The sequence below is a fragment of the Trichogramma pretiosum genome, unplaced genomic scaffold (genome assembly GCF_000599845.2).
Source record: "Trichogramma pretiosum strain Unisexual culture from Peru unplaced genomic scaffold, Tpre_2.0 scaffold49, whole genome shotgun sequence".
Taxonomy (NCBI): domain Eukaryota; kingdom Metazoa; phylum Arthropoda; class Insecta; order Hymenoptera; family Trichogrammatidae; genus Trichogramma; species Trichogramma pretiosum.
This window is the reverse complement of record NW_019640811.1, coordinates 789,189-804,673: the sequence shown is the minus strand read 5'-3', so window position 1 is coordinate 804,673 and position 15,485 is coordinate 789,189. Positions and strand designations below refer to the sequence as shown.

Sequence of the window (15,485 nt, the reverse complement as noted above, 5' to 3'; positions counted from 1 at the left end):
ATTATTGCGCCTAACCTCCAAGATGCAATTCGACAAAACCTAGATAATAATGAGACTGATGATATAATTATCAATCCTAAAAAACCAAAAAATGGACAACTTGAGTTATAATGTACCAACACACAATAAATATAGTGCGTTACAAAATACCAATGTAAGTGAAAACAGTGAAATCAAATCTAAAACAGCGAAAGAACGACTATCGCCAATCACCATACCAAGCGCCCAACTTTCTTACAATGAAAACCTAGCAGCGTTAAGGTCACTTGTCGCGTGACAATTTCACATTGAAAAACACATTTGTACAATTAGCACTCGATATCGATCGGCAGAGAGGCATAAAATGACGAAATCGACGCGTCGAGTCAAAATTAAATTTTCGGGTCGTGCCTCCGCGCGCGTGTGTATGTGTGTGAACGCGTCGTCGTCGCGGGCTGGAAAATAAAGACAAGTCGTAAACATAAAAGCTCGGCTATGCAGCTAGAGAGAGCCTCGTACCGTCGTATTTACGCGTTACAAAGTATAGTATTATTATAAGCAGAAACGGGTTAATAAAGTAACAAACGATTCTCACTCGTGTGCCTACACACACATACACACACTTTACGTATAATGCCCATGTATAAGCTGCCACGAGCTTCGAGAGTCCAGCGTCCAGTATACACACTGCTGCGTATTATGTATAAAAAGGTTCACACGCGTGTAAAAGCCGATGGTTTTCTTATCCACACACACACACACACACACACACACACACACACACACACACACACACACACGTGTACACGAGATGCAGCAGTGTACGTACGTGGCGTGCACCGGCCTTTCTCGCGCCCCAGTGTCCGGGCTTCGCGCACTTTTCTCTCTTTGAACGACGGCTCGTAAATCTCTGGCATGTTTGCCTCGTCGCGCGCCATAGGCCATACACATATATACATACGCACGGAAAGAGTACGAGAGAGGTTCAATGTCGACCGTTCGTCAAACGCACACACACACACACGCATGCATGTATGCATGTACGGAATATAATATACTCAGCCGAGAGTTGAGCGCGCGAACCTCGTCTTGCAATATCGGAGTCACTTTCTTACGCTCGTACTTGAATTTATTAAATTCCATAATGTATATTATTCTCGGTTTCGCGTGTCCGTGCGCATACCATCGTTCTCTTTGTCAAATTCTCAATGGTACGTGTGTCCGTATATCATGCATACAACGATATTTTCGCGCGGCAAGTGCGTTTAAAAAGCTCGAGACGTAATTTCGAATCGTCGAATGTCGACCTCAGGATCGTCGCTGCTCAGATGTGTACAGTAAATGTATAAAATGCGATCTCGCGTATGTATATATGCGCGCACGGGGTTATTAATGCGCGCGAGAGAAGCTCCTTCGAGTAAAAGCAAAAAAAAAATTCGAGAAACGGAGGTAGAACGAAAGCAAGAGAGAGAGAGAGAGAGAGAGCGAACGAGTATCATCGTCCAATATACATTCTGGACGCGTGTAAATATACGCGATAGGGATCTCCCACGCCCAGTCAATCGAAGCTTTATAGACCAGCAATTATCGCTGCCTCATGCTCCGGACCGCATCGGAGCGAGCCGCATATTATGCGTATAGCATATGTATAGGTATATCATACGTGATGCACTCACGCACACACACACACGTACTGCTCGATCGCCTGTTTATAATGTAGAGCCCACCCATAGTGGGTCATACGTATGATACGCGCGTATAGTATATATTACGCGTACGAGTACGCAGCCGAGCCAAATTTTCAATTAATCCACCGACCTTTAACCCGATCGGTCCACGTCGTGCGTTGCGGCTTCGATCGAGCGTCGCCGAGGGTTTCTTGGAAATTTCGCAGCGCTTTTCTCACCCGCGCGCGTGTATGAAAGATCGAGCTCGAAAGCCCCCCTAACCTCGGTATGCGGCCACCCCCTTCATTTATCAACACGAATGTTCGTCGTATATAGTTGCCTCTTGTTCGCGAAAAATGAAAAGAATATTAAAAAAAAACATTTTGCTCGCGATCGCTCGAAGCCTCTTCTTGCGCATACCGCGAGAGATAAGCCGTGGTGTTGTGCGCGCGTGCATATACATTTAAATGTGTAAAAGGATGCGTCGGGCGATAAAGGCCGATGATCGCCAAGTGCAATGCCACGCACAGTCCAAGATTTCGCCTCGGCTATGCATTATCCCGAATCGAATATACTCATCTCGTTGCTCGCGACCGAGTACACCGCGACGATGCCATCGTATAATATGTCGTCTAGTTAACAGTTCGACTGCTCTTGCTCTTCTTCTTCGTCGTGTCTCTTTTCACTCGGGCACCGAGAGAAGAAAGAGGAGGCCTGTCCAATGTTTACTTTTCTTTTACTTTTTTTTTCTTTTTGGCTGCAAAGACCGAAGAGAGATACGCGAGGTATGTGCAAGCGCGCAACTCGATATCCAACGACGTCCAAGACCATACGACGACGACGACGGCGACAAAAATTGAAGATCGATTTTGCATGAGCTGCAGAGAGAGAGACAGAGAAAAAGCTCGCCCTTTCTCAAGCGCCGAGATACGCGGACAATGCATATAATTTCCCTATACCCGTTCGCGTGTCGTTGTCCTCGTCGTCGTCGAGCACGAATAATCGCGCGCGCTCACAACTCGATTACGCTCGGGTGTCTGTCTGCGTGTGTGTGTGTTGTACAACGACACGCGTATATTGGCTCGTTGAGACACTCTCGCGATCGTGTCGTTTTTTGTTTTTTTTTTGTACCACTAACACGAGATTCGAGCAAGTTGCATCTCACGTGTTGCTGGCTGCCGATAGGTATATTCCGATCGAGCGAGACTAGCCCCTTATATGAGCAATTCTCTAAATGAAACGCATTTTTGGAGGTAGAATCGCGGCAAATTTTTTTTTCAACCTAAGCGGATACGGACCCCTGGGAAATGTTTTTGGGGGTCCTAGGAATATGTAACCACGTAGGAACCATTGAAATTTCAATAGTGCTTACTTTTATAGCTACTTTTGTGATTTAGAGGACGAAAAATCATGTTTTCTAGTAAATGCGGCTAATTACTCAATTTCTAAGTCGCTGAAAAAGTATCAAAACTCATCTAAAAAAAATAACTGACTGCTGTGTTCAATAGGAAATTTTCTCAGCTTTCCAATGGTGGTGTCAGATTTTCCGATAAGTCGCACATTCACCGAGAAAATCGCCATCAAACATGCCAAGCTAAATATCTCGAAAAACTCGGTACGGAAAAAGTGATCTTTGAGGTTTATTTTCGATTTTTCCTCGTGAAAATGAAATTTATCGAAAAATCTGACTACACCATAAGAAAGCGGAGGAAATTTTCTATCGAAATCATATCTTCATTTATTTTTTCAGTGGAATTACGAGCTAGTTTTGACTGTAGCGTGCCGAAAACCTCGCGACCGCGCTGTATCAGCTCGGAAACAGAAAACAGCGAACAACGTAAAAGAAATTCCGATGTATAACATTGTAATTCCACTGAAAAAATAAATGAAGATATGATTTCGATAGAAAATTTCCTCCGCTTTCTCATGGTGTAGTCAGATTTTTCGATAAATTTCATTTTCACGAGGAAAAATCGAAAATAAACCTCAAAGATCACTTTTTCCGTACCGAGTTTTTCGAGATATTTAGCTTGGCATGTTTGATGGCGATTTTCTCGGTGAATGTGCAACTTATCGGAAAATCTGATATCACCATTGGAAAGCTGAGAACATTTCCTATCGAACACAGTAGCCAGTTATTTTTTTAAGATTAGTTTTGATACTTTTTCAACGACTTAGAAATTGAGTAATTAGCCGTACTAACGAGAAAACATGATTTTTCGTCCTCTAAATCACAAAAGTAGCTATAAAAGTAAGCACTATTGAAATTTCAATGGTTCCTACGTGGGTTCATGTTCCTAGGACCCCCAAAAACATTTCCCAGGGGTCCGTATCCGCTTAGGTTGAAAAAAAAATTTGCCGCGATTCTACCTCCCAAAATGCGTTTCATTTAGAGAATTGCTCATATACCTGCTCGGAGCCGATCGATCAATTCGAAAAAGAGATGTAAAAGAAAAAAAAGAAACAACGACAAAAATCATGATATTCCGCATTGGAAAGTCGAGCTATTAATTATTGCTCTATGCGCCTGTAAATAGATGACTGGATGATTTTGCGCAGCCTAAATATATTTGCCTGCGTGTAATAACAGCTGTACCGCGCGGCTAAATATAACAGCTTTATCGAGTCCCTGCTTTTATGATAAATATCAGCCATCCGACGCGTTTCTATAAGAATTGTAATTATTAATTAACCCAGAAATAGTCTCGTCTCAACATTATATGCATATATCCATGTACTCATGCACACATTTATTTATTCTTCTTTCTGTTTTTTTTCTCTGTTCGCAGTCGGTCGCCAAGAATTTGCAGCCGGAACAGCAGTAAGTATCGTGACGTTTATGCGTGCATACCTTTTAGCGTACGCACGTACGTGCAACAACCGCCGGTTTGTGTATAGCGCAGTGCAGCGCAGCTTTCACAAAACGGCCTTCGCGGGCCATACGTTAAAACGAGGAGAAAAAAAAAAATGAAAAAAAGTCAAATGCTCGAGCAAGGATTCAATTACCTCGCGCGATCATTGTCTCCTCTCGCGGTGCGAAAGTTGTCGAGGTGTTTTTTTTTATTCACAAATGAAGAAAGAGAGCATTGCGATTTATATTCATTTTTTTCTTCTTTTTTTTTTAACTCGTAGCATCGATATCGCGCAGTATCATTAATTCGATAACGTTAACAGGTTCACGACTGCCATACTGATAAAGTCGTTCCCGAACTTGAAGTACATCATCGACCTGACCAACACATCCCGCTACTATGACCAGCAGGTAAGCCAGCTTGAATTTTATCTCGATCATTATTATTATTATAAAAAAAAAGGAGAAGCAAAAAAAAATTGAGTGCAGAAATTGAATGAGCGCCGAGAGAGCCGAGCGAAGTAAAAAGTTCTTCCTTCTCATCTGCGTGCGCGCGAGCGAGCGAGGTCATTTCTCTGATTCTATTAAGCGTTTACGAAGATCAAGAACTAATTTTACGAAGCCAAGAGTGGGAGAAGAGAGGAAAAGCTTCGGCCAGAACTAATGACCTTAATATTGAATTTGCTTTATAGCCTCTCTCTCTCTCTCTCTCTCTCTCTCTTTATAATAAAAGCTGCTCTCGGGAGCTCACACTTACAGCTGTTGCTGTGCGCCACGGGCTACTACTGCTGCTGCAGCGTCCAAGCACAGTCCGCGGGTTAGTACACCGTAATATAGCGTATACCACTATACCCATGGCCTCTATACGCTATACATATACATAAACCAGAAAAGAAAACCACCGCAGCGCGTAATAAAAGGAGCTTATGCTTTATCTAGGTCACTTGATAGGATTATTATCAGGATTGAACTTACTTTCGATAATAGAAATATAAGAGGCAAGAAATCGTTTATTTACGTAGGATGACGACGAGGCGGTCGCGCGACGAAGAAAAAAATGTAAAATTTAATAACTCCATCGATATCAGAAATGAGAATTTTCTATCTCTACATTTTTTCTATTCTCTCTCTCTCTCTACTTTTTTCTTATTTTTGAAAATTTTCTTCGTGCCTATCCTCGGTTCAATCATGATCGCTTCGCGGCTAAATTGATATACGAAGATAGCAGACGAGCATTAATTACGAGAGCAAAGATCCAAAGCCACATGCGACGTATACGTATAATGAGCTGCGCGTGAACTATCTTAGCTAAAATTGCGCGTCTCGTTTTATTTACGATGAAAATCTGTAAGCGTTCACAGGACGCGCGTGTCCGTAGGGTGCGAGCGACAAGGTAAAATTCTTCTCTCTATAAGAAAGCTTCCTCATTTCCATTTATTAATTTTATTTTTTAGGCTCGTTACGTGCCCTTTTTTGCAAATAGTAATTGCGGCCATATTCCGTAATGTCTCGAGTAATCGTTAATCATTTTGAATTTCGATCTGAGTGCAATATTGCAAGAAGACGAAATAGAAAATTATTTATCGCTCGATGAACACGCGCGCTCTCGAGACCTTTTTTTTTATCCTTTGATTTCTTGCGCGCGATTAGTTCATAAACTTTTCTGCTTCGTTCGCAAGCCTTGAATCATGTCTCTTTAAAAAGAAATAAAATGCCATTGTCACAATGCACCCGCATAATCTCTCACTTATCGACCCTCTTTACAGCTAATTCTTTTTTTCTTCGTTTCGTTGTCTCTCGTCGCAATTAGTCGCTAATCAAAGAAAAGGAACCAACCGCCCTGAGATGGCAATTTAGAAATCACAAACGCACGCGCGCGACTATCGAATCTCCTCCTTTAGGCTGTCGTACGCATACAATACACATACATTTATACGCGTTCGCAGCGGTACGAAGAAGAAAAAAAGATCGCGCTCGAGTTCTCTCTCGGTCGGTTTCGACGAGCGAGAGAGAGAAAGATGCGCATCTCGAGTGATTGATAACAACGCGGTCAGTCCCCGTATACGTACCCGTGTGTGTCTGTGTGTGTGCATGGCGCGTTGAGACGCGCAATATAACTCGTTTAAGAAAAAGAGTATGTACCTCGGGACGTTCGCTCGTTTGGCTTTATAAAGAGAAAAGAGGGCCCCCCCGTCCTATCTCGCTCGCTCGCGCGCGACCACCTCGCGCGTAAAGATAAATGTCTTCATTTCGTGTGTGCTGCGCATGTACTGCGTGCAAGCGCGATCCTCGAGCGAGAAACGGACCTTTTCGAGTCGATCGCGTGGGCCAAATTTATGATTGTTACTATTTATCGTTTTTATTTTCATTGGGAATTATTTAAAATCTAATTGATATAGATTAGAGGTATATATGAACAGTCAAAGATTAGAGATTTAATTTATAGATTAGATGTATAAACACTTCTATGTAAGAAATAAACTGTAATAATTCAATTGCGCGTTTTGAATGCGACGTCTATTGGCGACTTATTTAATCTATTTTTTATAGTGAGGCTGGCCCAGAAGCCATAATATGTTAGGGTGATCGCTATTTTCCTAACTGTTTGGATCCTCGCTTCCGCTCGTTCCTAATTCTAATAATCTGAATAAAGCTCACTATAAATAATTAAATCATCGTTATGTTTCGTACATCGCAACGTTCCAAACGAATTCTCACGAGTTGACTTAACAATTCATTCATCGTTCCTCTTGTATTAATTGAAATTGATAGAATAAAAAACGATCGTCGCAAAAGGTCTGCATCTATTTTCTCGTGTTCGCTTGATAAGTGATCAATCTGCAAAGCTCCAAACCCATTCCAAACCCAAAAAGTAATCGCGTGGACTCGTGCGTTTGCTCAAGTCAGAAACTACATTTATCGAGAGTTTAAAATTTTTTTCTCAAGTTCGGCCTCGGACCTCAAAGGGCAGCAGCACAATATATTAAGTTTAAATTCATATACCGGCACAAAGGGACTAGCGCGCTCCTTTTTGATATCGCGCAAACGTCTCTCATAAATGTAACAGACTCATTCAACTGTTCCGCGCGTAATTATCGTGCGTAATTTTTCTCTCCCCCGCAATTCGCATCTCTCGTTATACGCGCGCGCACCGCATAATCAAATTAGCGAATGAATTCATGTACGAGAGTCTTTTAGCGTGTAATCGTGATTAAAAAACAAAAAAAAAAAAAAAGGAGAATGAAAAAAACAACAACAACAATAATGACAGTAATCATCGTGCCCGCAGTCGTCGTCGTCGTCGTCGTTGTCGTCGGTTTAGCACGCCCGCGAAACCGCACGAGGCGGACATCAAACGATTCGCAGCTCACGCGCGCGTAAGCGCAATCGCAATAGAGAAATTTAATTAAGACTCGCAGCCGAGCTCGGCTCGACGCGCGCACACGCGCCACATGCGCTTGTTATAATAAATATGTATATACGCGCTTGTATCTCTTATGAACGTGATGTGTTTGTTGTTTGTTACATGCTCACCTCTGCTGCCTACCACATCAGGATTTCACCAAAGCCGGCATCAAATACCAGAAGGTCATGATTCCAGGGATGCAAGTACCGCCGCTGGAGTTCGTTAAAAGGTACGTTCTGAATAATTTACCGCCGCGAGAGCTCGCCGCTATATACGCGCGAGCAGAAGAAGAGAATATCCCTCGTATATTATAATCATAAACTAGGCGCACAAATCAACACGAACGGCGGCCTATATTATAACGTATGCATAGGAAGCAAAAAGCTGTTGCAGTTAATGATGTTTGTGGGGTATGTGTATATGGGCTGCGTCGCGCCAACCTCGATACGATCGAATAATGTGGATGTAAAACTTATTGTGTACTCCTGAGGAATGCATTGAAAAATTGTATAACTTTTAGTAACATCTTCATTCGTCGTATACTGAAGCTCAAACTTGAATTTTTATTTCCTAAATTATATTATAATATATTGAGAATACACTGAGCAATTATAGTTTTTTGCTCTGAAAAATATAGGAAATTTAAAAATGATGCATGTATAATTAAAAATATATGCACCATATCTAATTGCGAGATCTTTTGCTGTAGTTTTAAGAGACATTACTATGCAAAATATTGCTCTTCGAAAAATTGCTGTGTTGGGTGGCAAAACTCGTGATACCAATTAGATTGATAAATCGCCAATAGATGGCGAACGAGGATTAGCTAAAAGTCGCAAGCGGCAAAAAATTTTTCAAAGTTAATATATACAAGAATTTTATACGTTTCTTTAGAAATAACTTAGTGATTTTAAGTTATAGTTCTATTCCAAGGTAAAACAGTTCGGCAGTGACTGAACTTCGTAACGTAAATACGTTGTTATCGATCATATTTATAATTTTGGTCGAAGCCAAAGATTTTCGACATTATTTGTTACTTTCAACTATTAATGACAAACACAATGACTATAATCTCAAAATTACTTTGTACATTGTCTGCTATTTGCTGTTCACCCTCGCTGATATAATTGAGAATAGAAAGATGACTCAGATAAGATCCGTGAGTTTTCTTCGTTATTTTTCAACATTTGACGAAGAATCATAAAATTTATACACTTTATCGCGATTAACGTGGTACAACTCATATACGCAAATACTCGTGTTGACTTCGACGTTAACGCACGATTGTCATTATTGCGCCTGGGTACAAGTAGATATTCACACGCGGGCATCGCATTCGCCTACTGAAGTAGCTGCATAACGCAGCTAACAGAGACTTTTCCTTCACCGGCCGCTCTCGCTTCGCGCTTTTGTACTCGTGCATTGTGCGCACCTTATGCAGGTAGTACCCGCGCGTGGGCGGCCTTGGGCGATTCCGCGTGGCGCGGCATCATCGCCGTGGCGACTCAAGCGCCTTTATTAATATGATAATGCCCAAGACAGGCTCTAGGAGTTTCTTTCAACGACATATCTCCGCGCGATATAGGCCCGTTGTCTCCTCGGGCTATTATAACAATGTCAAAACAGGGCTCGAGCTATCGCGCGCGCGCGCGTATAAATGAGAGATTTGTTTCGTAAATGAAATTGCAAGCAAAGCAGCAGCAGCTGAGAGAAAACTTGTTATTATGACTGATCGCGCGACTAATCATTCGCAGTTATTATTATTTTTTTCTACGTACAGCCGAGTGTCTATGTAGCTACAACTGCATTCTATGTAGTTTATTATATTGTTCTACAATATAATGTACTTGTTTACGTTGGCAACTCGTCCAATTTATGTCGTACGCGAATAAAAGAAAACCTTTCGAAGCCGCGTAAAATTTCGTATATCGTCGGCCCGGAACAGAAAAATAAAGTACCAATACTTGAATTATTGAAGTTGGGTTAAAATTGAAATTAAAGTAAATAATATACTTTTCATTTACTTGACCAATGTGTGAATTTTGAACTAATGACTTGAAAGCACTGCTGCTGTTTTGTGAAATTTAATTACAATACAGTAAAGACGCGCAAGGATTGAAAAAGACGAAACTTCAGATTATATTGAATTGAAGCAAACGTGTTGAAAATTGCACTTGAATTCTTTTCAGGTATTTAATAGTTCATAAGTTATCGTTAGATGGCGTATGGTTAAATTCTTGAAAACCAAAAGAGAACATGCAAAGTTTTAGCATTAAATAGGAGCTATAAATAAATGGGTTTATACATTCATAATTCGGTATGACTGGCTGCTTTTGACCGCATTTATATTGCATTGAATTTGTTTTAAATACGCATTGTTCACCATTACAAAAAAATCGATATCGATAACTTCGATATTATTGAGTAACGATTATCGACGACACATTATTATCGTCAATATTTTTTAAACAAATTCATCGTATCAGTATCGTTTCGTTTTCAATTCGATATCTATAAGATACCGATATTTTTATCGAGTATCGTAAAGCACTATCATCAGCTTAAAGAGCATCAGAGTGTTAATAATCGGACGTGTTTACGTATTGTTCCGCAAATCCTCCCCATTATACCTGTCTAAAGTTCACAGATGATCTTCATTTCTGCTACAAAAGTGTGTTTTGTTCTTGAGTTTTTTTGTTGTTGTAATAAAACAAGTTTTTGATTATTAATAGTGTTGAAGTGTCAAAGTCAAATAATATCTCAAGTTGTCCGATATTTAACACTTATTATTGTTGTCCACGAAGCTGTTTGTCCTACAGTGGCCAAAATTTGTTGACATTACCTAATACTTCATAAGCGCCTGAACGAGTTTTATTTCACTACTTCAATAATGTGTACGCACACAGGTACGTGCCCGCACAAACATTCTCTTAATATCTTAAAAGTATCGTCTTTTGCTCTCCGTCTCTCGCCGCGTGTGAGTGCGCACGACGAAGCGCGCGCATTATTCATCATCATTGGCTTTTTGCGGCACGCACATGTATTACATGCGGGGGAGCGCGTTCGCCGCGCGCATATTCGCGCCGCCGCCGCCGCTGGCTAATTAACTGCAATAAATGTCCGATGATTTACCGCGAAATCGCGTCCCGGGGAAGCCCGCGCGCCTGCGTGTGTGCGTGTGAGCTCGTTTGGCACCGTAAGATTATCGGTATACCCATTTCGTTTCTTTTCGTTCATCTCCTCTCTCCTTCCTTTTTTTTTTCCTTTCGTATACACGCTCATTTTTACCTCGGCGAGTTGTATCGTTGCGAGATCTCATTTGCAGAGAATCGATGTACGTATTATATGAGAAAATGAAACAACGATGCGCGGTCGTACGCACGAGTCAACGTTCACGTTGCACTTCTCGATTTAGTAGAAAGCTCGTGTACAGAGAAAATATCATCTTCGCGAAATGATTCATCGCTCAATCGTCTACGCGCGCAAACGCGATGTTTTCATTTATCATTTAACGACGAAAATCCGAATTATGCTAATATCGGCGAACGAGTGAGAAAAATCCACGCGGGGGAGTTTTCAATCGCAAGAATCACGCACGACGAAAATTCCGCGGCAAATATGCATATTATCATTATGATATTACGCGCATCGACGATGATCAAACGGCCAAAGAACGCCGTGAGCCACCGAGACGACGTCTTTATATAAATATATTATTGTAACGATCGTTGTTTATCGCTAAGATCGTCGTATATTAACTGCTAAACGCACGGCGTGTGCCTCCGTAATAATAGCTCGGGGGAAAAATTAGCCGTGGAAATTTCGACTGCGCGTTCGTCGTGCTGTTTGGATTATTGTCGTCGCGTAACGACGACGACGACGACGACGTTTCAACATAATATAAACGAACGTTACCTACTATTAATTCCTTCGAAGATGGAATTCGTTATTGAAATTTATCGCTCAATAAAAAAAGTTGTGCACGCTCGACGTATATAATACGCGCGCGCACGCACGCGACTATGAATTTTTGCATTATAAAACTTTCCCGAAAATGCACGCACGCAGGCGCGTCGTCGTTTGCATATAACGAGAGGAATTTTTCTCCTTCTTTTTTTTTTTTTATTATTGAATCACCGCGGAATTCTCGAATGAAAAACTGAGTCGCGCGCAGAAAATGGAATTAACGGTGCGGCGGGTACGTAGCAGCGCAGGCAGCTTATTTCGCATCGAGTATTAAAGTGCGTTGATCGTGGCGCGGCTCGCAAAATATAATCCAGCGCAACGAGAGGGTTTATATATACAGCAACGAAGAAGGGGTATACACGTCGTTCGTTACAACGCGAATTATAATTCCTTGCCGAAATTGAAACAGCAAATCACCAGCGTTGCCCTCGCACGCAGCTCCTTCGTATACACTCGAGGGGGCGGCGGCCCTGTCAACTTCTCTGCCGCGTGTTTACGCGTCGTAGTCGTGTTAACTCGCTCGCTAAAATAAAGAAAGTCCGACTCTCGTCGAGTGTGTGTCTAGCGCGCGTAAAAATCCTCGTAAACATAATCCTCGGCTACGTCGTCGTCGAGTTTGGGTTTGGGTGAAAAATTTTCGCGCGTACTGTGCACTCGTATCTGCGATGTAATATATGTATAACAACGTCGTCAGTCCATTCTGCGTCTCTCTGCCGCGAGGCGCACAATGACGCCCGGTGTGTCTCTATATACCAGCTATATAGCGCTGCAGCGTGGATACTGCATGTTTGCGTCGTAATTTTTCAGCCAGCGACTTTTCTCTTTCTGTTAAACGGCGTCTAAGCGCGCAAGTAAGTCAGGCAGTAAAAGGAACTTCTTTATGCGTGCGGCGGCTAGGGTGTCGAAAGCTAGCGCCCGTACAGTGGCGCAAGATTTTTTTTATATAATACACACTATTTCGTGTAAGACGACGCGTCCGGGCGTGCGAGGAGCTTTACGAATTCCTCCGCCGCAGCTTTACACTTTACGATTGTACTATTGCGTAGAGTTGAAATTTGCGCGTGCTCGCGCACTTATACATAGCGACACGCGGCCGGGCGCATTCTCCGCAGCGAAAAAAATACGATGAAAAATAAAAAATCATAAACTGCGCGCTCGTACGCTCGCTCGCGCGTTTCCTGTTGAAATTTACGCTTAAGCGATATCTCGCTCTCTCTCTTTTCCTCGCTTATTATTATTGCCCGTGCGCGCATCCAATCTCCACTGGCTCTCGTTGAGTGCGCGCAAAACGAGGAAAAATCTTGAACAAATAAAGCACGTTGATTCACGCCGCACAGCCATGGGAGTACCCAGTGTAATCGCGAAAAGCTTGTAAAATAGAGGATATACCAGTTATCATCGGCATCGGCAGCAGCAGCAACAACAACACAGGCGTCATCTGTTAACACCTTACATTATGCCCGAAGAGAGAAATAGAGAAAATCATGGCAATTTCGCCTCGATATAAACCACGGGTACGCGTGCGAGTAAGCTCGATCTATACGGACATAGGCGCTTATATACCTCTATATACGTGCCTGTACGCGGCCTATAGCGCGGCCGTCCATTAGCAATAATAGCTCGGGATCTAATAATCGTTTTTTGCTCTCTATCTCTCTCTTGCGCGGAGCTAATTAACTCCGAAAGCTCGCGCGAGCCTTTTGCCCTCGCGCGTACATAATATATTATATATCCGCGGGAGCACTCGCTAGCGAGCGATGGCCTAGATCGTATCCTTTGGCGAACGCGAATCCTCGCGCGAGGGTGTCGACTTTTGTGCACGCGCATCTATTTTTTTTTTTTTTTATTCACATTGTAAAAGACGCGCGCGGACAGAGTCGCGTGCGCCGATAAGATAGCGCAAGTTTAACGCGCCGCGGCATTTTTTATATGCTAATTGCACGTGAACGAGTTATCGAACTCGTCGTGCTGCGGTCGTACTGCATTATATATTATATTCGCACGATAAAAGAGGACAATCTCGTGTACACCGCTTCATTTTTTATTTGTGTTTTTTGTTTTTCTTTTCATTCCCAGCGAACTTCTCCGATTTTCTCGTGCGTGCCTGGATATCGTTTTTGAAAATTTTGAAATCAATATTCATATACGCACACACACACACATGACTAATGAAAATTTATCGCTCGCGGACTTTTTCTTTGTGCCCTATCGATGAGGTATACGCGTGCTCTCTGTTCCTTCTTATAAACGTATTTATCGCGTGCGCGCCTATATATCGCGCGTCGACGCTCGTTCGATATTATATTCGATCTGCTTTCGCAATAAGGCGCGATACGTGCTCGTGTTTAACGCGCACGACATCGGGATTATTCGGCAAAATGTCGACGTTGGTGTGCGAGTGTGTAAACGTACATAATGCATGATATAAAACGCAACAAAAAATGATCGATCGCTCGGCCATTTAATTTATGTAATCTATAAACTTATTTACGCTCGAGCGCGGAGAGATCACGGCAAGCCTTTTTTCGTGTCTCTTGCCCGAGTGTGTCTCGGTGTCTCTTTTCAGCGAATATGTATCGTATATGCACACTCGCGAGGTATACCGAACTAGTTACCGGCATAGGCCTATATAGAGAGGTATTATCCTCGAAAAATGTCTCCACGTAGTACTCGAATAAGCGACGACTGCGTATCGACCAGGTAAATCAGTTGCAAAGTACATTATTTACTCGTCGATAAGTCAAAACTTTAGTTCTCCATATTACGCACTACATCCATCTCACTCTCTCTCGCGGTGGGCCTCTTGAATTCCTCCGTACGTGACACTGGCACTGGCTTGGATATATATACACAATACGCACACGTGAGTGTATGTAAGCCAAAGAATGCGTCGACGTCGCAGTTGTTAGCGCGCCAAGCCTAAGCGACACTTCTGCGAAGATGCTGAATGGGAAGAAACAAGATAATTAGTACACTTAGCGCCCCCCGAGTGCACATGCTGTAGCAGCAGCAGCAGCAGCAGCAGACATACATGCGCGTGTTGCACATGTACAAAAACGAACGTGTCTCTCTCTCTCTCTGCGCGTTGTTGTTCGTCGCGCCCATTTTATCATAAAGTCGGCTGCTCCGCTCTGCGTTCCTCGCGCTAATTTTCCGCGCGCGCGCAAAGCTCGACTCGACTCGACGGCGTTGAATTAGAGATCGAAATAATTCGGAGCGAAATTATTCAAAGGATTTTTTCATTTTTTTTTTTCATTTCCGAGGCTTATAGAGAGATCGAGAGAGTCGCCGTTGCAGGTAAGCGTCCGTGCGAGAGAAAGGTAAACAAATGCTGCGCAACGCGAGGCGATGAATCAGACTCTCTCGCTCGCACCTTGTTGGCCGCGTTTCTCGCGTGGGTGTTGGCGTGGCGCCGGCTGCGCACGCCGCACTGCACACTGCACGTTCTCAGAGAGAGCCCCGACCGACGTCTTTATAATCGACTTTTATTTTTATTTTTTATTTTTTTTTTCATCGTGTCTGAGCCCCGCGACGTCGGCCACCGAGAGAACAATGAAGGCGCGCGCTCACCGCGACGAGCTCCAATGGTATATACACAATAATATAACACTCCGTT

At 42.8% G+C, this 15,485-nt stretch overlaps 1 protein-coding gene across 2 annotated transcripts in view; it reads left to right on the top strand.

The window, feature by feature from the left end:
• LOC106655836 (RNA/RNP complex-1-interacting phosphatase-like) overlaps positions 1 to 15,485 on the top strand; it is a 60,527-nt gene that overhangs the window by 27,630 nt on the left and 17,412 nt on the right. For both annotated transcript variants that reach the window (XM_014376406.2, XM_014376405.2), the window contains exons 3-5: positions 4,436 to 4,467; positions 4,821 to 4,908; positions 8,053 to 8,132. In XM_014376406.2, coding sequence (XP_014231892.1) covers positions 4,436 to 4,467; positions 4,821 to 4,908; positions 8,053 to 8,132 — 200 coding nt within the window. The remainder of the gene's footprint in view (positions 1 to 4,435; positions 4,468 to 4,820; positions 4,909 to 8,052; positions 8,133 to 15,485) is intronic.